Here is a 24472-nt window from a genome sequence, read left to right on the forward strand (position 1 = left end):
TAGCAAATCTGGTCAGCGTTACATTTAAAATGTACTCAGCATATATTTTGCTCCCCCTACTAGAAAGTAAACTCTATGGGGGCAGATTTCTGTTGTTTTGTTTATTGCAATGTCCTCTGAGCCAAAAACCAAGCTTGGTACACGGGAGTCATTCAATAAACGGTTCGATAAGTGAATGGATCCCAAGGGTAACCCAAACACAAATGTGCGATAATTAGGAAACGTCAATCTCCGACGTCCATTAATCTACATCATGCTAGTCTCTACAAGGAATCACTGAAGACCTATCGCAGGGCGCCCGGTTTGCACGGCAGCTGAGTGAGTTCTCCCTAGAAAGGAATAAGGCTTTTACTACGACGGTCCTCCTTACCCTCGGGGACAAAAACAAAGGATCGAGGTAAGAGCTAAAGCCATTTCTGGAAAGAGAGGAAGGAGTACAGAAGGAAGGAGGAAGGGGAGACGGGGAAGGTAAAGAGAAGAGCTCCCCGCTTCGTGCGACCGGCCTTTCTCTTCTGGGCTAGGATCGGAGGCTCCGCTCGCCCCACTCCCGTGCGGTAAGAGCCAAAGACACCCCCGCGTTGGCGAATCAAACCTGAGGTACCCGAAGCGGGGGTGACGTCCTCCAGCCGGCCTCACTTCTCCCACCTACCGCACCCGACGACGCATGCGCCAAACCAAGGTATTTCTATGGCAACGCTGGGCTTCATGGGACCGTTGTTTCTCCTCCTTTAGCTGGCTACCACTCTGCCTCCCTCTGTTCCAATGTAATACACGTGGCAGCTTGCAAAGGTGAAATTACTTAGGGACAGAATTGTAAGAGTGCTTTTGAACGTGGCTTGTTTTAGTCAGAAAACGATTTCCCCGATGTGTGTTTTCTTTCGGCGGTTGCGGAAGATGCCTAAACTGGGGGCGGGGCGGAGAGGTGTGTCTCCCACAAGGCCACGCGGCGGGGCCTTGCCTTCCTTTTTCCGCCATCTTGGACCCTGTGGAGGTGAGTGGGAGCGCTGCTGCTGAACTTTAGGGGTGAATAACTGGAGTGGGTCCCACCATATCTTTCGGAGAGGCACTGCTGGGGCACGGAGGCTCTGCCAGGCATTGATTTTGATGGGTCCCAGCCACAGGGAGGACAGGATGGAGGAGATGTGGGACTGATGGCGCTGGTCCCCGGACGCCCGGGAAATGGGTGCTCCCGTAGTCAGAGTTGGTTCCTGGGCCCGGACCAAAGGAGACAGATGCACTTTGTCGTCTGCATTTACCTTTTTGAGACAGCGGCAGCTTTTTGGCGGGGTTCTTTGCATTTGCTCCCCCTGCAAACCTGGCTTTGTCTATAATCTCTATCCTCAGTTTTTCTTTCCCATTCATTGCCTAAGAGTCTTGTCTTCTCCGTGCTTCTCTGACTTCTTGATCTTTATTTTGTAGTGATCATGACATGAATTTTCTTAGGACTTCCTTTAGGAGTTTTCTAGGGGTTATAAGTGTACCGTCTCGCAACTTTCATTTTGGAGTTTACTTAGTTATCAGGCATTCTCTGACGTTGGAGTGTCTTGCCAGACTGCGCTTCATGTGCTTGTTACAGGGCAGTGACGTCTCCCCGTGCTCTGACCGTGAAATGCCGACAGGTTTCAGAAACAAGTAGGGACTCGGTGGGGAACGTGCGTTCCAAGAATTTAAACTGATTCTTTTTGTTTAAGGCCTGCTGGGAACAGGACTTCTATAAGGACAAGTATGTCTGGAAGGTATGCGTTTTTAATATAATTGTTTTTGTTCTTGTAGTTTTTGTTTATTAGGCATGGACCTAACTAAACTCGAACTTGAAACTAGTGTGTGGGGGGGATTAAATGTTTGCTATAGATAACTGGTGGATGGGGTCATTACAGGTCAAATCATACTGGTTGTTTGTTGAGTTTAAACGAGATCTTACAGCAGTTTGTGGTTGATACATATTTTGTGTGTCTTAGGCTGTGGTCCAAGGCCATTTTTGCTGGCTATAAGCGGGGTCTCCGGAACCAGAGGGAGCACACAGCTCTTCTTAAAATTGAAGGTGTTTATGCTCGAGATGAAACAGAATTCTATCTAGGCAAGAGATGTGCTTATGTGTACAAAGCAAAGAAGTAAGTTTATAGTATTGTTATGCGTATTGAGTTGTTATTTGAGATTTGTCTCATTTCCCTATTCAAACAGGAATAAATTGGTATTGTTGTGGCTTCTACTTTGGGACTTTTAGGAACTTTATGGGAGGTTTTAGGTTATAGAAGGATGTTACTTTTGAGGGTAGTGTTGTATTTAAGTATCTTCTGCAGTTAATAACAGCTGTTCATTATTTCAAGGAAGGAGCCAGGGATAAAATCCCAAACCTGGAAATTGAACCCACTACCTTTTGGTGTCCCGAATGATGCTCCAACCAAATGAGCCACACCAGCCAGGGCAGAAAATTATTCATTTAAATATTATTTCCCTCCACAAAGCTTCAGCAAAATCTGAAATCTAGGCACAATTCACTTGAAAAATTTGCCTTCAAACTAAGCTCCTTATATTATGATACTAAGATTTTATAGAGTGCTTTTCGTGTATCTTAATTCATTTCATTGATTCCTTGAAATTATATTTCATATACATACTTAAAGATGTATGTCTCCAGAGCATCGATTCTCTATCCTGGGTTCTTAAGCCCATTCCAGACCAATTAAAATCTCTTGAGTACATGCTTTCATCTTTGTCCTCCTTTTCTCCTACAATCAGAGTGATCCTTTGAATTATGTCAGGTCATCTGTACATTGTTCAAGCTCCCATGTCATTTGTAAAAGCCAAAGTAATTAAAGACTATGCTTTCAAGACTCTGTTTCTACTCTTAATCTTGCTGGGATTCACCTCTTGGTCTCTTCTGCCTGTTCACCAGCAAAGCACACACCTCCTCAGTCTTTGTTACCTTTTTAGTGAGACCTTCCGGATTTTAAAATTTGATACACACAAATACCTCAAACTACTTAATCCCCTTTCCTTTATTCCTTCTCAGTATTTCAAAAGCTCTTACCATCTTACATTCTATATTTTACTTACATATAAATGAAGGCTATATACTTGGTTATCCTCTGAAAGTGATTTATGTTTTGTAAACTGCTGTATTTTACAAAATTCCAAACAATTACATTGTGTCTGGCGTATAGTAGGTATGTTACAAAGGTATTGTTGAGTGAATGATGCCGAAGGCTTTTAGGTAATGACTTAAGTGGTCATGTGTCACTTTGAATTTGTACCACATTATAGTACTAATTGCCTGGGTTCTCACGGTTTTTTTGTATTCCCTATTAAAATCAGCAATACAGTGACTCCTGGTGGCAAACCAAACAAAACCAGAGTAATCTGGGGAAAGGTAACTCGTGCTCATGGAAACAGTGGAATGGTTCGTGCTAAATTCCGAAGCAACCTTCCTGCTAAGGCTATTGGACACAGAATCCGTGTAGTAAGTACAATCATAAGCAAAATACTTGTTGAGTCAAACTAAGCTCAAGGTGTTGCACTTTGGTCTCTTAAGAACTTTTGTGATGATAAAATGTGACCAGTAAGATTATGCTACAAAATTAGTGGCTCCTGTGTAAATGTATTATCCTATCTAATAATAGAGTAACATGTAAATTACCATCACTCCGCTACGCCCACGATTGGGCAGCAGGAGGCTGGGGGGCGGGACTCGGGGAGGCCTATCCGGCCATTGAGAGGCACGGATCCGCTGCCACTGAGGGGGGCTACCCTGCGCCTCTCAACGGCCAGATCCGCGGCCGCTGAGGGGGCCTGCCGCAGACACCCAGCTGCGCCTCTCAACTGCAGGGTAGCCCCCCTCAGCGGCCGCGGACCATCAAAAGTGGGGGAGCTGGGTGCCTGGTGCACCAGTGGACAGGCACCCAGCTCCACCGTGAAAAGCGAAAGCGTGTAGGGGACCCTACACATGCATGATTCAATCATGCACTGGGCCTCTAGTAGAACATAAGATTCTTGACATTAGAAGGAAAGTGAAGGCAAAATTTTCAAGTGAATTGTACCTAGATTTCAGATTTTGCTGAAGCTTTGTGGAGGGAAATAATATTTAAATGAATGATTTTCTGCCCTGGCTGGTGTGGCTCATTTGGTTGGAGCATCATTCGGGACACCAAAAGGTAGTGGGTTCAATTTCCAGGTTTGGGGTTTTATCCCTGGTTGGGGCATGTGCAGGAGGCAATAGATAGATGTTTCTCTCTCTGTGTCCCCTCCCTTTTCTCTCTAAAAAAAATCAGTAAAATAAAATAAATGAACAAATTCCTGGCAAAGACATGTATTGGACACTAAAATAGTTGCTAGAAAATTAAAAATCAACATACCATTTCCTGGCATAATTATTAATATTTTCCCATCTTTTCATCAGGACAGTTTTATTAGATTAGGTCTTGTTAGTCTTATTTTGTGGAAGAAAACTGATGTTTTTGTTGATCCTCACCAGATTTTTTAAAATATTTTTATTGATTTCAGAGAGGGAGAGAGGGATAGAAACATCAATGATCAGAATCATTGATTGGCTGGTCCTGCAGGCCCCACACTGGGGATCAAGCAGGAAAACTGGGCATGTGCCCCAACTGGTTCATAGGTCAACGCTTAACCACTGAGCCATGCCGGCTGGGCCCATAGAATATTTATTTTTAGACAGAGTGGATGGGTCGGCGGGGGGAGAGAGAGAGAAACATTGGCCCTGGCTGGTTTGGCTGTCATTAGAAGAAGCAAAATTAAATGGACTTTCGGTGTTCCCAGAATGTTTCTTAAAACATCTTCACCTAAAAATTGAAGGCCATAAAAACTTGGTTCCTCCCCCTACCTACATATAAGTCATTGAATGCCTTTCAGAGATGAGTAATGGGACAATGGGAGATTTATCCATATTGTGTTACTAATGACATTTGTAAATTTGTATATATAACATGCACCTAATGACATTTTCTTTTCCCCCCTCCAGATGCTGTACCCCTCAAGGATTTAAACTTACTGAAAATAAATAAAATGGATTTGTTTTCCTGTGTTTTGGTCAAATGGCTTCAAAATCACTTTGCCCTAAATTCACTTGCTATGTGCTTAAATGGTGGCAGTTATCAGGTATTTTCAGAGTATACAAGGAAGTCAGAGGGCTGTATGTAGTGATGATGACAGAGATTTAAACAACTGGATAAGAATAATGTATCAGGCCTTACAAGTTAATGGAGAGAGGGGACAAGTTAACTTTGGGGACAGTGAAAAAGAAGTACATTGGAAAGTGATGGAGTACTTAAACCTAGCCTCTGATAAGCTTTTGGACAAGTGGAGACATAGCATATTCCAGGAAGTACAGAAGCCAATTTTAGCCAGTAAGGTAAGCACCATGTAACAGTTTATTTCAACTTTGGTACTGCATTTTACTAAATATTCTGGGAAACGCCTCCCAGATCAGATTGAGAGTCGGTGAAGAAACATACTATCTTTTTTTTTATTTTACTTTATTTTATTTTTTAATTTCTTTATTGATTAAGGTGTCACATATTTGTCCTCATCCCCCCATTCCCATCCCACACCCCTCCCCACGGATGCCCCAACCCCCTGTTGAACTTAACCGTTGGATAGGCTCATATGCATGCACACAAGTCCTTTGGTTGATCTCTCCCCCCTCCCCCCAACCTCCCCTCTCCTCCCTCTGAGGCCCGATAGTCCGATCGATGCCTCCTTGTTTCTGGTTCTGTTCTTGTTCATCAGTCTATGTTGTTCATCATTTCCCCTACATGAGCGAGATCATGTGTCCCTAGAGATATACTTATAAGAACTGAATGTGAGATGAGCAATAATAGTTATGCTGACAGGCAAATGAATCAGTCTGTAGTGAGTTTCTTTCTGGACCAACAGTTCTTTAGAGACCCAATTTCAATGTCCGGAAACATACTATCTAGATCTTTTCAAATACCTTGTAATAGTATGCCCTGTTCCATATAGATTGGGTGGAAAACTTGTGACTTAAAAAAGGTAGTTGGGAGAAATTTGAATGGAGACTATATTGATGGTATTGGCAGCATACTGGATAGGCAGGGATGAGATATCCTTGGCACTGTGACTGGACAAAGCATTCAAGTGTATCACAAGTGGCAATAATTTGTTGAAAATGTCAAAATAATGCCACATGCCTCCGTTATCTGTGTGAGGGGGGGGGGGGTCAGGGTTGGTGTTGCCTCATGAATATAGCTTTATTTGGCTCTGTTTTAATATAAAAGTGCAGGATTGAGATTTTAGCATAATAAGGAAATTAAGCAGGGCTGCAGATTATTTTAAATCTCAAAACGTTGAAATAAAAGTTTAAACCTAGTTAATCAGTTTGTAATATGTTGGTTGTAAATTGATTCGGTAGCAGCTAGTCCTTTAACAAATCTTGACATCCCATGGAAATAAACCGAGTTTGCCAAACAGCCCCTCTTATTAAAGTTTTCACTAGTATTTGGGTTCCCTAAATAAATGCTGGGAAACAATTAGCATGCTAAAAATGTATTGTGGTGTGAAAGACCTTTGAGGGAGAGGCTCTAGGAAAGGATTAGGATTGGGTACTAATAGCACCCAATGTGGGAAAGGTTTGCTTAGTTCAGTAATGGTCTTCAAGCCAAATTTGCTGTTGGAAGAAGCCATGTTTCACAGAAATGGGCTTGTATTTGTAATACCAGTCTTATTTGACGAACCTCGATATAATGGACTAATTTGGGCAAGGGGGATCCCTTTAAAGCCTAAAGTCATATAGTAAATGGTTTTCCAGATGCTTATGTTAAAAAATTGACTAGTTAACCTGTTTTTACTTACATAGACAAATTTGTGTAGTTGAAATTATGTATGCGAAGTTTACTTTCACAGGAAACTTTTCTATATATTACAGTAATTTTAAATTTATACTGAATAGGTCTAGTAAATTCACCAGTCAGTGCAAATGAACAAATACACACGGCTGGGATGTGGCTTAGTGCATGTTAGAACATCGGGTCAAGAGCTAGTCACTCCCTGAACATTGAGTAGTGGCTCATGGATTTAAATATGTAGCCTATAGTTGTAGATAATATTTATGTTGGTGAAATTACTAGTTTTTTTTCTAATATATGGCCTATTTGATAAAATTTGTTAAAAATAAAAAAAATTACCTGTTAATTATAAACAAATCTTGATTAAAAGCATTTTAACGTTAACGGTGTTAATTTTCACGAATACAGGCCAGAATTTTTGTTTGTTAAAACCGAATTCTATTAAGTCAAGGTCTGCAAAATTGAGGGTTTACTGTATCAGTATTGGGGTGGTCAGGGATAGAGGGAATGCTTGAAGCATTTGAGAAAAAGGAAATGACAAGTTTTATGGGGAAGAAGGCATGTGAGGAACTATTCAACTAGGGCAGTGGTCGGCAAACTCATTAGTCAACGGAGGGGCAAAACGGTGCTCGCGAGCTGCAGTTTGCCGACCACTGAACTAGGTTATATAATGTGACTAAAAACTATTGAGAATAGGAAAGTATCAAAAACTAAGATGCCAGGTTGTACAAGATCTTTCTTAACTACTAGGGATTTTAGGCCTACTATTCTTATATGTACTAGTAATAGTGTCATTAAAGCACTTGATTGACAGCGTTGACCAGATTTATACTTTAGAACTCAGTAGGGACCCAGCATAAACTGAAGGAAACCCAGGTAGGGATTACAGTCTTAACTGAGTTTTTTGAGCACTGAAATAGAGCAGACTTCATAAACTAACAAATTAAGAACCAAGTAGAGAGAAATACTGAGGGGCAACATGTTTCCACCTTTGTTTGCTGGGTGGGTAATGCATTTACAAAGTTGGGGGACCAGATGTGGGTTGTTTTTTGTTAGTTTTTCAGAGGTCGGGGAGTTGAGTTTGAGGAGACGGGTTACTTAGCTGTGAATATGTTCAGGAAGACGGATATTTCAGGTCTGGCTTAGTCTTGGAGAGGAAAGGAAAAGAAATAGTGTGGCCCTGGTAGCTCAGTTAGTGCTTTGTCTCAACATGCCAAGGTTGTGGGTTCAATCCCTAGTTGGGGCACACATAAGAATGAGCCAGTGGATGCATAAATAAAAGGAACAACAAATTGTATGTTTCTCTCTGTCACCATTGTAGGAGTCAGGTGAATGTGGTATTCTGAGTGGGATAGATGATGGTAGAGCAATGGGGTGAATACACAAGAACTGATAGGCATTTGAGCAAAGCAGGGAAGAGAAAGCTGACAATCCTTGGGATGACTTAAGTAAATATAGTTGCAAAGTAGCCTTGCATGCACATTCATCCTCTTTTTGAGTGATATAATGCATCATTTTGAAATGAGGGTGTCTGCGCTTTTCTGTTCCCATATGAGGTTCGGTCTGTGCAAAAGTAGTCCTCAAGCCAAAGTTACCATTGCGTGACTCCGTTTGACAGAAATGAGCTTGAATGACTTAACAGCTTTTCCACTAGACCACTGAAACAGCCTTCCCACCATGACACGATGCTCTAACCAACTGAACTACCCCACCAGGGTTGACATATTATCTGATGACTCTATTTGTAAAATGCCTTACCCCTTATTATTTGAGTACATGATCTTCACCAATGAAATATAAATTCTTAGGGATTTTGTATCCCCTACACTTCCAACTATAGTAATTTACAATATCCACTTCTCATTGAATGTTCCAGCTAAGTGCTTCTAATACCTAATTTTCTTTGTTTCATGCGCTATAGGTTTATCCCGATTTTCAAATTTTTTTGTAGTTCCTCACTGTTCAATTTTGAAGGTAGTTTCCTTAATGGCAAGGATTCACCCAATCTCTTACTGAGTTAATATAGTTGCAATTCTTGTGTTTTATTTTAAAAAATATATTTTTATTGATTTCAGAGAGAGAAACAAATGAGAGAATCATTGGCCTGCTGCCTTCCGCGTGCCGGCTACTGGGATGGAGCCCCGCAACCGGAGCATGTGCTCTGACCCAGAATCAAACCGTGACCTTCTGGTGACCTGGTTCAAATAGGTCGTTCCTCAACCACTGAGCCAGGCAGGCTGGGCCAATTCTTGGGTTTTAAATAAGTTAAGGGATAGGGTTGAATAGTAAAGGACAGACACATGGTTGACTTTATAGAAAATGACTTTAAGAAGAAATGGGCCACCCGGTCATCGTGGCTCAAGTGGTTGATTACCTTCCGGGCACATGGCCAGGTTGCTGGCTCCATCCCTGTTGGGGGGATGTGCAGAAGGCAGCAGATCAATGATTCTCATCATGGATGTTTCTATCTTCCTCTCTGAAGTCAATAAAAATACATTAAGCCCTAACCAGTTTGGCTCAGTGGATAGAGCATCGGCCTGTGGACTGAAGGGTCCCAGGTTCGATTCCGGTCAAGGGCATGTACCTTGGTTTCGGGCACATCCCAGTAGGGGGTGTGCAGGAGGCAGCTGATAAATGTCTCTATCTCCCTCTCTGTAAAAAATCAATAAATAAAAATACATTAAAAATTATATTCCATTCACCTTTTGTAGAGGGCTACACCATAAAGAACTATGCAGCTCTTTGTCTAAGCCACTTGGCATCTAGTTTGTGTGTATCTTTATCGTGGCTAACTGAATTAAAGACAAACTGCCTCAGTAGAGACCCATACACCATCATTACCATCGACGTCACTACTAGCACAGTTCAACTCACGTGAGCTAAGCGGCATTTACTGGTTGGCTTCCCGCAATGAGGCACATCTTGCGTTCGTGGTGAACTTCCGGGTGCCGCGAGCCAATGGAAAAGCGGCTTCCCGCCAGCTGGCCCTCCACCTACCCTGAGCGGTGAGGGGCGGGGCTGGCGCCGGCGTGGAAGCGTCAAGTACTCCATGGAAACGACGCTCAGCCCAAAGATGGCGCCCGAACCGGGTAGAGGGACAGGGTCCTGGGGTTCAAGCCCGGGCCCAAGTCGGTGGCTCTGGAGCGGTTCTTTATGGGTCCGAGGCATTTTACTCCTGTTGGGCGGGCTCCGGGCAAGTGCTACGTCTATTCCTGTCTCCTTGAGCCGTTCCTTTCCCTGCCGGCACCACGTCCCCTCTGACGCTGAGGTAGGGTGGCGGAGGAGCGGAGCGGGCCCTGTGAGGGGGAGTCATACGGGGGGCAGTGGCAGAGAGAGGAGTGACTGGAACCGGGTGTACGGGAGGAGGAAGCCAGCTCCGAGAGGGCTGGGCCTTGGTGTCAGCTCCCTGTACCCAGCAAAGTGGCTGACTGAGGCACTCGGAGCATCATCGCGTTCTTGTGCGGAGAGCTGTGCGTGTAAGGTAGTCCTGGAGTGATGGCTTCCAAATTTGAGCATGGATCAGATCCCCTGAAGGGCTTGTTAAAACAGATTGCTGCCCAACCCCCCACTTTCTGACCCTTTAAGTCCGGGATGGGTCCCCAGTATTTGCAGCTCCAGTTCCCAGATAGTTGATAGTACTGCTTATCCATTGACCACATTTCGAGAAACACTGAACTAAAAGTTTGGGAAGGAATTAATTGGGGAATCGGAGGGATATTGGGGGTTCTGTGGAGACAAAATCCAGGTTTATTTTCAAGTTACCTCATCACATTGCTTACTTTACCCTGTTCTCCTGCCCTGGAAGTACCTACCTCCGTCACACTCCCTGTTTCTTCCTCTCAATTCTTTCAGTCTCCGTTTAAGTTCTCTTATCTCAAGGCAGCCTGCTGAAACCAACCCCAGCAGAATGCTCTTTCCATTTCTCTGGACGTCTTATCTGGAGTCTCTTCTGTAACTTGATCAAGTACTGCTATGTGATGCTGGCTTATTTTTACTTATTGATCAAGTACTGCTATGTGATGCATGTCTTGCCTTTGTAGTTAAATTGTAAGGTTCCTTGGGATAAAGTTAAGCGTTAGCTAGCTAGCTTAATTAGGCAGACAGGAAGTGGGGGGTGGGGGGGCTTCAGGGAGGATAGAGGCATTTCTGGCCTGAGCAATTAAAACAGCCATAAACCAAGGACAGGTATCTATGGCCTGAGCAATTAAAGCAACCATAAGTTAGATCTAAAGCAGCCCTGATCTGAGCAGCTGGGAACGCCATCAGGGAGATCAAAAGCAACTCCAACCTGAACAGATAAGATGACCAAATAGGAGAGGTGATTTAGGAGCCCTGGGAACTGATGACAAGGCTGAAGTCCCACGGTGGGAAAGGCACAATACGGGAAAGGATGGTCTCTAGAATATTTACTACCTCAAGACAAAGAGAGACAGAGTCTTAAAATTAGAAATTTAAGAGGTAGTATCAAAAAAAAAAAAAAAAAGGTAGTATCTACTTGCAGTAAAGTTTCTGTACTTCTCATCTACCACCTTTTGTCCATGGCTTCATTCTTCGAATCTCTCTGGACAAGAACCTGGTAAAGAAATCATCCTTGCACCCTGCTCACCAAGAAACCTCAAATCACTGTGATTCTTCCACAGTACTTAGCTCAGAGGGAGGGCCCACAACAATTACTCTTCTTTGAAGAAAAGAGACACAGGACCGGGACAGGGCTGCATTTTGTGATTGGTTTTACAGTTTGTCTTACTGCTTTATCAGTATTAACCTAGAAATATTCAGTTCAGCCCAGTAATCTAAGACCACTCATTTCATGTGGTAACTTCCAAAAATTTCTATGCATAATGTTCAACCATATGTGTCAAAATATTAAGTGTGTGGTTTGTAGTGGTATAGTTTTTATCATGACACTGCATTTTGGCTGAATTGTTTTATTTTTTTAGTATCTTAGTAACTTTTAAGTTTATAATACACTAGAGGCCTGGTGCACCAGTAGGTCCCTAAGCCTGGCTGGCAATCAGGGCCTATCGGGAGCCTTCCTTCCGGCTGCCGGCTGGGGCCTTCATTCTGTGCTGCCTCCTGGTGGTCAGCACATGTCATAGTGAGCGATCGGTCTCCCGGTCGAACTCCCAAGGGGACAATTTGCGTATTAGGCTTTTATTATACAGGATTAGTGTTGTCCATAATCACTATGCTGTGCATTAGGTCTATAGGACTTATTTATCTACTGGTTGTAAGTTTGTACCCTTAACATATCCCCCTGTTCTCCCACCCCTCTTTTTTTTTTTTTTTAATATATATTTTATTGATTTTTTACAGAGAGTAAGAGAGAAGGATAGAGTCAAAATGTTTTATGGTTCCCCACCACCTCTAGAAACATCGATCAGCTGCCTCTTGCACACCCCCCACTGGGGATGTGCCCGAAACCAAGGTACATACCCTTGACCGGAATCGAACCTGGGACCCTTGAGTCCGCAGGCCGACGCTCTATCCACTGAGCCAAACCGGTTTCGGCTCCCACCCCTCTTTTTAAAAAATTTCCACAAAGCCCTGTGCTTCTCCCTTTTAATGTAGCTTAAAATAAGAGGAAGTAAAAAAACAAATAATAAGAGGAAGTAGTGTAAAGATCTATAAAACCTCTGCTAGAAGGAAACTTCATAAAATCTGTTTTCTTCTAGTGGTTGTTGCCAATGTATAAATCTCCAACGTATATTTTAACATCTCCATGAATAGGAGCATTATCTCCAGAGGCAGCCCTTATGTTTTTTGGAGATCAACATTGTTAAAGTTTTTCTTTATCATAAGAGCTGAAAACTCTTTCTGAAATTTCCACCATCCTCACCCCTGTTACTGTTTATGCCTCTCAGCTGAAAAAAACTTGATAGTGATAGTGCTTCAGCTATTAAGTTCTTGAGAGTTCTCATCCCTAGTAAGTTTTCCTAGTTCTTGATAGGGTATGTAATAGCAAGCCCTTAGTAACTATTTTCTTTGCTTTAACACAAAGTATAGGGAAGAACCATTCATTGTACTCAAACTAGTTAAATGCTACAGGAAATTACCGTAACTTTTCTTGGTGGTGGTGGGGAACCATAAAACATTTTGACTCATTTAACTTGTTCTCAAAACTTCTGTGTTTTGTTTTGTTTTTACTTTTTATTATATAAATTAAAATAAAACAACAACAACATAAAAGAATAGTATATTGAACTCCCATGGACCCATTCATTACCCAACTTCAAACTTACCAATATTCAGTCATTCTTGTTTCATGTACTTCTAGCCATTCCCCATCCTTTCACTTTTTGAAGTTTTGGGGGGTAAAATTTACATATATTGAAATGCAACAAATGCAGTCATGTACATTATGTAAAACTCACAACCCAATTACAATGTAGAACATTTCCATATCTTCAGAAAGTTCCCTCCTCTCCTGTGCCAGCAGTCTCCTGTCCATACCAGGCAATTATTGTTCTGATTTTTATTTTATAATAGATTTAGATTTTTTAATAGGTTCATTTTGCTTGTTGTAGACTTAGATTGTATAAATGGAGTGATACAGTATATATCCTATTATATGGTAGATTATATTGAATTAACCAGTAGTAAATCAACCTTGTATTTTTGGGATAGACCTTACTTCTTGGTCATGATGTATTATCCTTTTTATATACCTCAAAATTCAATTTGCTAATAAATTGTTAAGGACTTTTGTATCTATGTTTATGAGTGATGTTAGTTTATAATCGTTATTAGCCAAGTTTTTGTTAGCTTTTGATATCAGAATTATATAATTTATATATAATTATATATTATTATATATAAAAAATATATAATTTATATAAATTATATAATTCTGATATCAAAAGCTAACAAAAACTTGGCTAATAACGATTATAAACTAACATCACAACTCTCTTATATTTTCTAAAGTTTGTATAAAATTGAAATAATTTATTTCTTAAGTGTTTGGTATAATTTATAACTGAAACCACATGGGCTTGAAGTTTTCTTGTAGAGAGTTTTTCCAGTAGCTTTATTGGGCTATAATTTATATACTGTACCATAAAATTTCCCCTCTTAATTGTCCAATTCATTTATTTTTAATAAGTTTACATAGTTATGCAACCATCACTACAATCCAATTTTAGAACATTTCCACCACTCCACAAAGATCCCTTGTGCCCATTTTTTTTTTTTAATGTATTTTATTGATTTTTTACAGAGAGAAAGGGAGAGGGATAGAGAGTTAGAAACATTGATGAGAGAGAAACATCAATCAGCTGCCTCCTGCACACCCCCTACTGGGGATGTGCCCGCAACCAAGGTACACGCCCTTGACCAGAATCGAACCCGGGACCTTTGAATCCGCAGGCCGACACTCTATCCACCAAGCCAAACTGGTTAGGGCCTTTGTGCCCATTTATAGTCAATCCCTATTTTCAAGCAACTACTATGTAGAGAGATTTATTTTTTTTAAATATATTGTTATTGATTTCAGAGAGGAAGGGAGAGGGAGAGAGATAGAAACATCAGTGATGAGAGAGAATGATTGATTGGCTGCCTCCTGCACACCCGCCGCTGGTATCGAGCATGCAGTCTGAGCATGTGCCCTGACCTGGAATCAAACTGCGACCTCCTGGTTCAATAGGTCGAAGCTCAACCACTGAGCCACACTGGTTGAGCTAGAGAGGGTTAGATAAATCCAATTTCTCTGTTACAAATCTATTCATGTTTTCTATTTGATCTTGTCCTTCTGGTTAACTTGTTTTTTTCAAGGATTCTATTTCATCTGAATTTAAATTTATTGACATAAAGTTGTTCATAATTATCCTTTTGAGTAATGAAAGTAAGAACTTACAAAAATAGTCACAGGGATGTAACTATTTTGTAGACAGGGAATATAGTCAATACTCTATACTAATAAAAGGGTAATATGCTAATTATACCAGATAGACTGGACGTCTTCCAGACATCCTTCCGGACAAAGCCACAGTGACGGGGCCGAGGCAGAGGCAGTTAGGGGTGATCAGGCAGGTAGGCAGGCAGGTAGGCAGGTAGGCGAGCGGTTAGGGGTGGTCAGGCCAGCAGGTGAGAGCAGTGAGGGGTGATCAGGCAGGCAGGCAGAGGCAGTGAGGGGTGATCAGGCAGGCAAGCAAGCAGGTGAGCGGTTAGGAGCAAGTGGTCCCAGATTGCAAGAGGGATGTCCAACTGCAGGGATCGGGCCTAAACCTGCAGTAGGACATCCCTCAAGGGGTCCCGGATTGGAGAGGGTGCAGGCTGGGCTGAGGGACACACACCCCCGTACACGAATTTCATGCACTGGGCCTCTAGTTATAAATATTTAATGTTGATTTTGTCCTATAATGACTATTATGTATAACTAGAGGCCTGATGCCCGAAATTCGTGCAGAGGGCTCAGCCCTCGCACCCCTGGCTTCGTCTGGAAGGCTGTTTGGCTGTCTGGTCTAATTAGCATATTATGCTTTTATTATTGTAGATTATTGTAGATAGTATAGTACATCTAATATGATGTTGAATAAGAATAGTGAAAATAGACATACTTGATCTTGAGGGGAAAGCATTTAGTCTTCCACTATTAAGAATATTAGGCTGGGCAAGAGAGAGAGAAACAAAGAGAAACATCGATTTTTGTTTTTCCACTTATGCATTCATTGGTTGATTCTTGTATGTGCCCTGACCAGGGGTCGAACCTACAATCTTCGAGCATCAGTAAAATGCTCCAACTGACTGAGCTACTTGGCCAGGGCACCATCTGTATATTTTCTTCAGTGAAATGACTATTAAAGTTTTTGGCCTTTTTTTTCTTTAGATTTTTAAAATTAATTTTTAGAGAGAGAAAAACATCAGTGTGAAAGAGTGAAACATCAATTAGATGACTCCAGCACTCCCCCTACAGGGGATGGAGCCTGCAACCCGGGCCCAGGCATGTGCCCTGATTAGGAATCCAACTGGCAACCAACTGGGCCACACCAGCCAGGACAGTTTTTGGCCATTTAAAACATTGGGTTGTTTGTTTTCTTTTTCTTTTTTAACATTTTTATTGAATTTATCAGGGTGACATTGGTTAAAAAAATTATATAGGTTTCAGCCTGGCCAGCTTGGCTCAGTGGTTAAGCATCGACTTATGAACCAGGGAAGTCACAGTTTGATTCCAGTCAGGGCACATGCCTGGGTTGTATGCTAGGTCCCCAGTTGGGGATGTGCAGGAGGCAGCTAATCAATGATTTTCTCTCATTATTGATTTTTCTATCTCTCTCTTCCTCTCTGGAATCAATAAGAATGTATTTTAAAAAATTATGTAGGTTTTAGATGTACAATTCTATAATACATAATCTGTATATTGTGTTATGTGTTTGCCACCCCAAGTCAAGTCTCCTTCCATCACCATTTATCCTCCTTATACCCTCTTCTACCCTCCTTCCCCCTCCTTAGATTGTTTGTTTTCATAATTGTTTCGTTTTAAGAGTTCTTTCTATATTTTGAATAATAGTCCCTTTTCAGATGTGTCTTTTGCAAATATTTTCTCCTATTGTGGCTTAACTTTTTATTCTCTTGATGTTATCTTTCACTGAGCAGAGTTTTTTAATTTTAATAAAGTTGAATTTATCAATTATTTCATTCATGGACCATGCCATTAGTGCTATATCTAGAAAGTCATTGCCATACCCAAGGTCATCTAGGTTCACTCCTATTGTATCTTTTAAGAGTTTTATTGTTTTGCATTTTATATTTAGGTCTACAGTCTATTTTGAGTTAATTTTATGAAGAATGTGAGGTGTGTGTCTAGATTCATTTTTTTCCGTATGGATATCCAGTTGTTCTAAAACCATTTGTTGAAAAGATTATCTGCTTCATTGTGTTGCCTTTTTTTCTCTTTGTCAAAGCTCAGTTGATTGTATTTATGTGGTTCTATTTCTGGTCTCTCTCTTCTGTTCTATTGGTCTGTCTCTGCTTTTGCCAGCACCACACTGTCTTAATTACTGTAGCTTTATAGTAAGTCTTGAAGTTAGGTTGTGTCAGTCCTCTACCTTTGTTCTTCTCCAATATTGTGTTGGCTATACTGGGTCTTTTAACTATTTATGTAAATTTTAGAATCAGTTGATTTATATCCACAATATAACCTGCTGAGATTTTGATTACCTTGAATCTATACATCAAGTTGAGTCTATCCATAAATATGAAATATCTCTCTATTTATTCATTCTTTATTTTTATTCTGGGTATTACACTTGAAATTTAGTTTATTAATTTTACATTATGACCTCAATCGACTACTCTGTACAACATCTTTAAAAAAACTTTAAATCTATTCCTTTTTTTCAGGTCATAAATAAGGTCCATCTTAAAGCAAATCATGTTGTAAAGAGAGATGTTGATGAACATTTAAGAATCAAGACTGTCTATGATAAAAGTATTGAAGAGTAAGTACATCATTATTTTGTGATCTTTTTTATTAAGAATTAAAACTTAAAAAAAATTTTTTTAATTGATTTCAGAGGGGGAGAGAGAGAGATAGAAACATCAATGATGAGAATCATTGATCGGCTGCCTCCTGCACACCCCCTACTAGGGATCAAGCCCACAACCCAGGCATATGCCCTTGATAGGAATCAAACCAGGGACCCTTCAGTCCACAGGCCAACACTATCCACTGAGTCAAACCAGCTAGGGTAAGAATCAAACTTTTAAAGATATTTTTATCTGTTATCTGAAGTTCCATAGATTGAACTCAGAGCCAATGCATCTTCAAGATGGAATTAATCTAAAAATGCTTTTTAATTTGGAAAGATGATAGCCATGGGATATGATCAAAATCTGTACATCATGTTCAGCTGGTGTGGTTCAGTGGTTGAGCATCAACCCATGCACCAAGAGGTTATGGGCTCTATTCCCAGTCAGGGCACATGCCCGGGTTGAGGGCTCGATCCCCACTAGGGGGTGTGCAGGAAGCAGCCAATCAATGATGTTTCTCTCTCATCTGTGTTTCTAACTCTCTCTCTCTAAAAATCAATAAAAACCTATTTTTAAAAAATCTATATGTTATGCATAATTTGAACAGAACAAATGTGGATCTCTTTGGATGTGGTCAATAACAGACCCAGAAGGCACCTCCTCAGTAAGTACTTGGAAGAAAAATAAGAAGTGCTTATATATATACACAATAATAAGAACATTTACAAAATTGTTCACCAGAGAGGTGGTATAGTCTAAATTTTTTATTTAGTGTAAGTAGTCCAGAAACATGTAAATTATGAATCTATATTAGGTTTTTTAAAAAAGATTTTTTATTGATTTTTAGAAAGGAAAGGAGAAGGGGATGAGAGAGAACATTAATGGGCTGCCTCCTGCATGCCCCCCACCAGGGATTGAGCCCACAACTCGTGTATGTGTCCTGACTGGGAATTGAACCAGCAACCTTTTAGTACAGGGGATGATGCCCAACCAACAGCCACACTGTCCAGGACAATCTATAGTCCTATATAATAAAAGGCTAATATGCAAATCGACTGAACGACAGAATGACAGGTCTCTATGACGCGCACTAACCACCAGGGGGCAGATGCTCAATGCAGGAGCTGCCCCTTGGTGGTCAGTACACTTTGCCGCTCAGCCAGAAGCCCTGAGCTGGGCTCACAGCTGACGAGCACAGCGGTGGTGGTGGTAACCTCTCAAGCCTCTGTGGCAGCGCTAAGGATGTCCTACTGCCAGCTTAGGACCACTTCCCGTGGCCACCAGGCCTAAGCCATCAGTTGGACATCCCCCGAGGGCTCCCAGACTGCAAGAGGATGCAGGCCAGGCTGAGTCTCTTCCCCCCACCCCAGCCCCAGTGCATGAATTCTGTGCACTGGGCCTCTAATCCTATCTAATAATAGACAAATATGCAAATTGACCATACCTCCAACACACCCACAAGCCACGCCCGCCATCCAATTAGAGCGAGCATGCAAATTAACCCAAACCAAGATGGCTACAGCCACAGAGAGCAAGGTTTCCTAGGTAACAGAGGAAGCCAAGCTTTCCGCCTGCCCTTGCTAGGCCTAAGCCTCCACTCAAGCTACAGAGTTTCAATTATAGAAGGTAAACAAATTCAAACAAATGGCAGCAGAATGGAGCTTGAGAGAGCAGGCCAGGGTTGCCGGCGGCAACAGGGGAAGCAAAGCTTTCCTCACACCCTGGCCGGGTCCACCCGCTTAAGGCAACAAAGTTTCAATTATAACCCCAACACAAATGGCTGCCGGCCTTGGAGGGAGCCCAGGCTTGGCTCCGCTCCAGGCTACAAAGTTTCAATTGTAGAAAGAAAATAAATTCCAAATACCAGGGCCTCCACTTGGGTTGCCAGGGGGCGTGGCCGGCCTGCAAACCACCACAGGCCCCTCGCTCAGGCCGCCCCACGCCCCAAGGGAACCCCACCTGATCCCAGATGCCCTTCAAGGCAAACCAGCTGGCCCCCACCCCTGTACCAGGCCTCTATCCTATCTATTAAAAGAGTAATATGCAGATTGATCATCACTGCAACACACAATATCACTGCCCCCATGTGGTCAAAGATCCTGCCCCAATGTGGACACAAGATGGCCACCACAAGATGGCCAGCAGGAGAGGGCAGTTGGGAGGCACCCGGCCTGCAAGGAAAGGCAGTTGAGAGGGACCAAGCCTGCAAGGGAGGGCAGTTGGAGGTGATCAACCCTGCAGGAGAGGGCATTTAGCGGTGACCAGGCCAGCAGAGGAGGGAAGTTGGGGGCAAACAGGCTGGCAGCAGAGTGGTTAGGGGATGATCAGGCTGGCAGGCAGAAGCGGTTAGGGGCAATCAGGAAGGCAGGCAGGCAAGCAGTTGGAAGCCAGCAGTCCTGGATTGTGAGAGGGATCCCATATTGGAGAGGGTACAGGCTGGGCTGAGGGACAACCCCCCTCCGTGCACGAATTTCGTGCACCGGGCCTCTAGTATTTTATAAAAATCTATTAAGAGTAGTTGATGTCCTTTACCATCTTTAACTTTCCAAATGAATGAAATAGCATATGATCATGCCTAGCACTGTGCTTTGGCACAGAGTGAACTCTCAAATACTTATTGCAATTAATTGAAATTTTGGGGGCTTGATACTGCATGCTTCCACAAAGCATTCCTTGGGGCTCCTACCAGATGTATTCTGAACAAGTGAGTCAGTGCTCTGCCCAGGATGGCAATTCTTATCTTTCATGTTGTCACTTCTTTCAGGTTGCTCCCTGAAAAAAGATACCTTGTTAAGGTAGGTAATAAATACTCATGGTTTGAATTGGATACTTAAAATGGGTATATTTTATTGTATGTAAATTCTACTGCGGTAAAGAAAGCTATATACATGAATTTTGTGAATGACTGAATATAAGATGTTGGTAGTGAATTGATAAATGTATTTATCATTTTCACCAAAAGTGTCTTTGTTATGTACTCACCAAGACTTTGTCTGTATTTGATATTAAATTAGTCTTCTGATTTTCTTAATTGTTCTCTTAAGTTTTGGGGAAGCAGAACATATTGAGGATAGTGTACAAAAAGCTGATTTTTTGGAAATGCATTGAAAATACCATTGTGGAAATGCTTTTTCTCCTGAAGATTAATTAACCTGAAAGTATGATATGCCAAAGTTGTTTATAGAAGTACTAACCTCATTAGTTTTTTTAACTGTTACAGAGAGTCACACACACACACACACACACACATGTTAAGCCAGTTCATTCACAGAAATAATAGAGGTTAAAGTAAATTTTCTGAACATAAGATTTTCTTAACATAAATTTACCATGATGTTGGAACCAACTAACTCAGTCCCAAATTTGAAGTAATTTAGATTAATAGTTCAGATTTATGTTTTCTAATATTCTATTTACATAGAGGTAGGGAAGGAAGTTTCCAGCTAGTGTTCTTTCCCCAAACTCACCTAGAAAATAGAGGAAATTCCTTTGCTTCTAGACGTACTTACTCTTCCCCCTACTCCTTGCCATGCAGCCTTTAACTAATTAATATCTGTATTCCAGAGTTGTAAGGCTTTTTCCTTTTTCCCCTCAGGCATTAAATCCTATGTGTACTTGTTTTAAAATTAATTTATACTTTGATTATAATTCTGACTAGTTTTCTTTGTTTAACTTTTATTTAGAACAAACTTTTTCCACAAGCTATTTCTTATTTAGAGAAGACTTTTCAGGTTCGTAGACCTGCGGGCACTATCTTACTTAGCAGGTATGTCACTTTAAACACAGATCATTTTCTTGTCATTTAGTACTCTGCCCTCCCCATTCTGCCAGTATGGAAAATTATGAAATTTATACTAGAATGTTTTTTTTTTAAATATATTTTATTGATTTTTTACAGAGAGGAAAAGAGAGGGATAGAGAGCTAGAAACATCGATGAGAGAGAATCATCAACCAGCTGCCTCCTGCACACCCCCTACCAGGGATGTGCCCGCAGCCAAGGTACATGCCCTTGACCGGAATCGAACCTGGGACCCTTCAGTCCGCAGACCGATGCTCTATCCATTGAGCCAAACCGGTTTCGGCTATACTAGAATGTTTTATTATGATTTTTTTAAAGACCAAAATACAAGCTATTTTAAAAATAATATAAAAGCTTCTGTTGGATAATTATTCTTTTCCTGACTTTCTATTACATGGTGACCTACTAGATTTTTTCCTGGGGTGTAGTTGTATAGTTTTCCTGCTTGCTACATCCCCTTTCTCCCTCCTCCGTTGTCTGCAGTATTGGTTTTATGAAATATTCGGGTATTTGAAAACTCAGATCAGGAGGATTTCCCATGGAACCAAAATTTTTTCTTAGTCCATTTTTCTAACTGAAATAGTAACTATTAATGAGCTAATATAGCAGTTACTAGTTTTTTATGATGTGTTTGACTACTGTGAACTCTTCTCCCCCACCCCCTTTTTTTTCTTTTTGGCAATTAAACTTTGATGTACAAATGAACTGAAGACAATGTGCAACAAACCAATACCTACGGAAGGAAAATGATCCCCACAGATACTGTACTGGAGAATGTGCAGAGCATACAAAATGTGGCCCCGTTATAGTGCCTGAACAGCACCTCCAGGTAATTCAGCCTGCTACTAGCAATGTTTTTTGTTTTTGTTTTTTGCCATAAATGATCCTTAAGGGTTTTTCTTTCTTTCTTTTTTTTTTTTTAAAGCAATGTTTTTATTCTATAGAATAACTTTAGGGGAAATTTTGAATCTGTGTTACCAAGAAGTGTTTTTTGAAATATATATTTTTATTGATTTCACAGAGGAAGGGAGAGGGGAGAGAGAGAGAGAAACATCAGTGATGAGAGAGAATCATTGATCAGCTGCCTCCTGCACATCCCCCACTGGGGATCAAGCCAGCAACCCCAGCATGTGCCCTGATTGGGAATCAAACTGTGATCTCCTGGTTCATAGGTCGACGCCTAACCACTAAGCCATAAGGCCGGGCTACTTTATATACTTTTGTATTTGAATTTTTAAAAAGATACATGAATTATTTATAGTAGAAAATATATTTATATTTTAAATTTTTAAAATTAATTTTGAAACAAAATAACTATAGATTTATAGGAAGCTGCAAAAAAATGTATAAAGAGGTCCCTTTTATATTTCTTTTTTGCATCCTGGTTGGCTGCTGATTAGAAATAGCAATTATTTGTTTGAGGTAAAATTATAGATTTATGATTATTTTACATAAAGTAGAAATTTTAGTAAAATGAATTCAGAGTTACTAGTAGAGACAAGAAGTGAGTAGAGGGAGGTATGGATTTTGATAAATTTGAGGGATAAATAAAAATTAAATTATATATATTCAGAGTCTGGATTCACTATAAATTAAAAGTCTCCACAGCTAATCTTGTCTTTGGTCTGATCTTCTGTTGCCTCCCCTCACCCCCATGGGTGCAGCAATGCAGGGTCTGCCGTGGGGGTAAGTGGCCCTGTGGAGCAGTGGGTGTGCCAGACCAAGAGGGGGTCCGAGATGCTGACTTTGTTCTTTATGTTGGTGCTCTGGCCACCGAGAGGTGCAGCCATGAAAACATCATTTCTTATGCAGCCTATTGTCAGCAGGAAGCAAAAATGGACAGGTAAGCTTTCCCCTGAGACTTATTTCTCAACATCTAATATGGGAACGTTTAAAACAAACTATGTGTTTAGAGTACAGGAAGTTGGCACTTGCCAGATTGCCTTCAGAAGTAAGAAATGGCACACTGCCTGAATGGGGGGCCAGGGAGTGGCGGAATCAGGTTATAGGACTGTTACATATATGGCAATGTCAGTACCAAGTCCAAAGAAAAAGTCTACTGTCAAGAGAATTTTCTTTAGAAGTGAATACCTCTCTAAGGAAACAATTTAAACTTAAATTTGAGCAATTCTGTGGCTAAGCTGTAAGTAAGATGTTCAAAATAACTTCATCTAATTGTCATATTTATATGTGCTATACTTAGCTAAATTATCAGTTAAAAATTTAGAGTCCTCTTTTTTTTTTAAATATATTTTATTGATTTTTTACAGAGAGGAAGGGAGAGAGATAGAAACATCTATCAGCTGCCTCCTGCACGCCCCTGCTGGGGATGTGCCAGCAACCAAGGTACGTGCCCTTGACCGGAATCGAACCTGGGATCCTTCAGTCCACAGGCCGACGCTCTATCCACTGAGCCAAACCGGTTTCGGCAAGAGTCCTCTTTTTTATTTACAAAATATTTCCAAAATATTTTTCCAGTGAAGCAGCCTTAAAATGAAAAGTTATTATATATGCAGAGGTTTGCCTGTCACACTCCAGGCAAATCAATTAAAGGCAGTAGAAATTGCAACTCTCAGAATAGATTCTATGTAACATTCTCAAATCTAGGAAAGTTAATGTGGCCAATTCATGTGTACATAAGGATAATTTCTGAGGTCCTGAACATTCATTTATTGTTAAAAGGCTTGCTGGCTTTAAGATTTGTTTCACTTCTGTTGATATGTAATACATTTAAGGAAAATGAAATTTTCTGAATCACTGGTATGTGCTTCAGAATTATTCTGTCAGTCAGTACTGAAGGTGGTAAGGAGTTCAAAATCAGCATCATGGATTATGAAAAGCAGTGTTACTATGATACTATGTAATTGTTGATCCATGAAATTGACTCAAAAATCTTTAGCTTCTGAATGTTCAAAAAGCTTTTCGTCAAATATTGAGTGTATGTACTAATGAAGAAGAAAGTGCTGCATGTTTTGCAGATACATATGTCATCTTGTTTAGTAAAAAGAATATATATTTAATAGAGTATTTCTTTTTGCCTAAGATATTAGTTAAATATTAGGGGTCCAGTGCACGAAATTCATTCACAGGTAGGGTCCCTAGGTCTGGCTGCGCAATCAGGGCCAATCAGGCTTTCCTTCCACTGGCTGCCGGCTGCCGGCCAGAGCCTTCCTTTGTTCCACGCTGCCCCCTGGTGGTAAGCGCATGTCATAGTGAGCGGTTGAACTCCCAGTCAGTCAAACTACTGAGGGGACAATCTGCATATTAGCCTTTTATTATATAGGATACTTATAAATAAGCTTAGGTTAGGAAGAAGCCATGTATACCTATTGCTGTTGGAAGCCACTTCAGTGGACACTGTGTGTGAGGATGAGAACTTCG

The 24472-nt window shown here is 41.0% G+C and overlaps 3 protein-coding genes across 10 annotated transcripts in view; 2 read left to right on the top strand and 1 right to left on the bottom strand.

Annotated features, from left to right (window-relative positions):
- The window catches only part of IQCG (IQ motif containing G), a 36377-nt gene extending 35062 nt beyond the window's left edge, over positions 1 to 1315 (bottom strand). The window contains exon 1 of one of the 6 annotated variants that reach the window (XM_028131096.2): positions 593 to 648. The gene's annotated coding sequence lies outside the window, so the exon portion shown is untranslated. Of the gene's footprint in view, positions 1 to 370; positions 450 to 592; positions 663 to 1256 lie in introns of those variants that run through there. The other 5 variants (XM_054713897.1, XM_054713895.1, XM_028131089.2 and 2 more) reach the window with 5 other exon arrangements.
- On the top strand, positions 934 to 5052 carry LOC103298723 (60S ribosomal protein L35a). Of its 3 annotated transcripts, XM_008155496.3 has the most exons (5): positions 935 to 991; positions 1692 to 1736; positions 1959 to 2111; positions 3316 to 3460; positions 4979 to 5052. In XM_008155496.3, exons 2-5 carry the CDS (start codon positions 1726 to 1728, stop codon positions 5000 to 5002), a joined length of 333 nt encoding a protein of 110 aa, XP_008153718.1. In that variant the 5' UTR covers positions 935 to 991; positions 1692 to 1725; the 3' UTR covers positions 5003 to 5052. The 3 variants fall into 3 exon arrangements, with proteins under 3 accessions (XP_027986908.2, XP_008153718.1, XP_027986909.2); XM_028131107.2 differs by lacking the exon at positions 4979 to 5052 and having other exon boundaries at positions 934 to 991; positions 3316 to 3517; XM_028131108.2 differs by lacking the exons at positions 935 to 991; positions 4979 to 5052 and adding an exon at positions 1001 to 1023 and having other exon boundaries at positions 3316 to 3517.
- A 4818-nt stretch (positions 5053 to 9870) lies between these two features.
- Positions 9871 to 24472, top strand: part of LMLN (leishmanolysin like peptidase) — a 59927-nt gene continuing 45325 nt past the window's right edge. The window contains exons 1-6 of the mRNA XM_008155497.3: positions 9871 to 10089; positions 17163 to 17260; positions 20056 to 20086; positions 20975 to 21057; positions 21803 to 21920; positions 22756 to 22934. Coding sequence (XP_008153719.2) covers positions 9871 to 10089; positions 17163 to 17260; positions 20056 to 20086; positions 20975 to 21057; positions 21803 to 21920; positions 22756 to 22934 — 728 coding nt within the window. The remainder of the gene's footprint in view (positions 10090 to 17162; positions 17261 to 20055; positions 20087 to 20974; positions 21058 to 21802; positions 21921 to 22755; positions 22935 to 24472) is intronic.

This window comes from Eptesicus fuscus, chromosome 3 (genome assembly GCF_027574615.1).
Source record: "Eptesicus fuscus isolate TK198812 chromosome 3, DD_ASM_mEF_20220401, whole genome shotgun sequence".
Taxonomy (NCBI): domain Eukaryota; kingdom Metazoa; phylum Chordata; class Mammalia; order Chiroptera; family Vespertilionidae; genus Eptesicus; species Eptesicus fuscus.

Bases quoted from the DNA above. Each gene is read 5' to 3' on its own strand.
- LOC103298723 (XM_028131107.2), top strand. The intron at 2,112-3,315 runs GTAAGTTTATAG...TATTAAAATCAG, and splicing joins TATGTGTACAAAGCAAAGAA to CAATACAGTGACTCCTGGTG.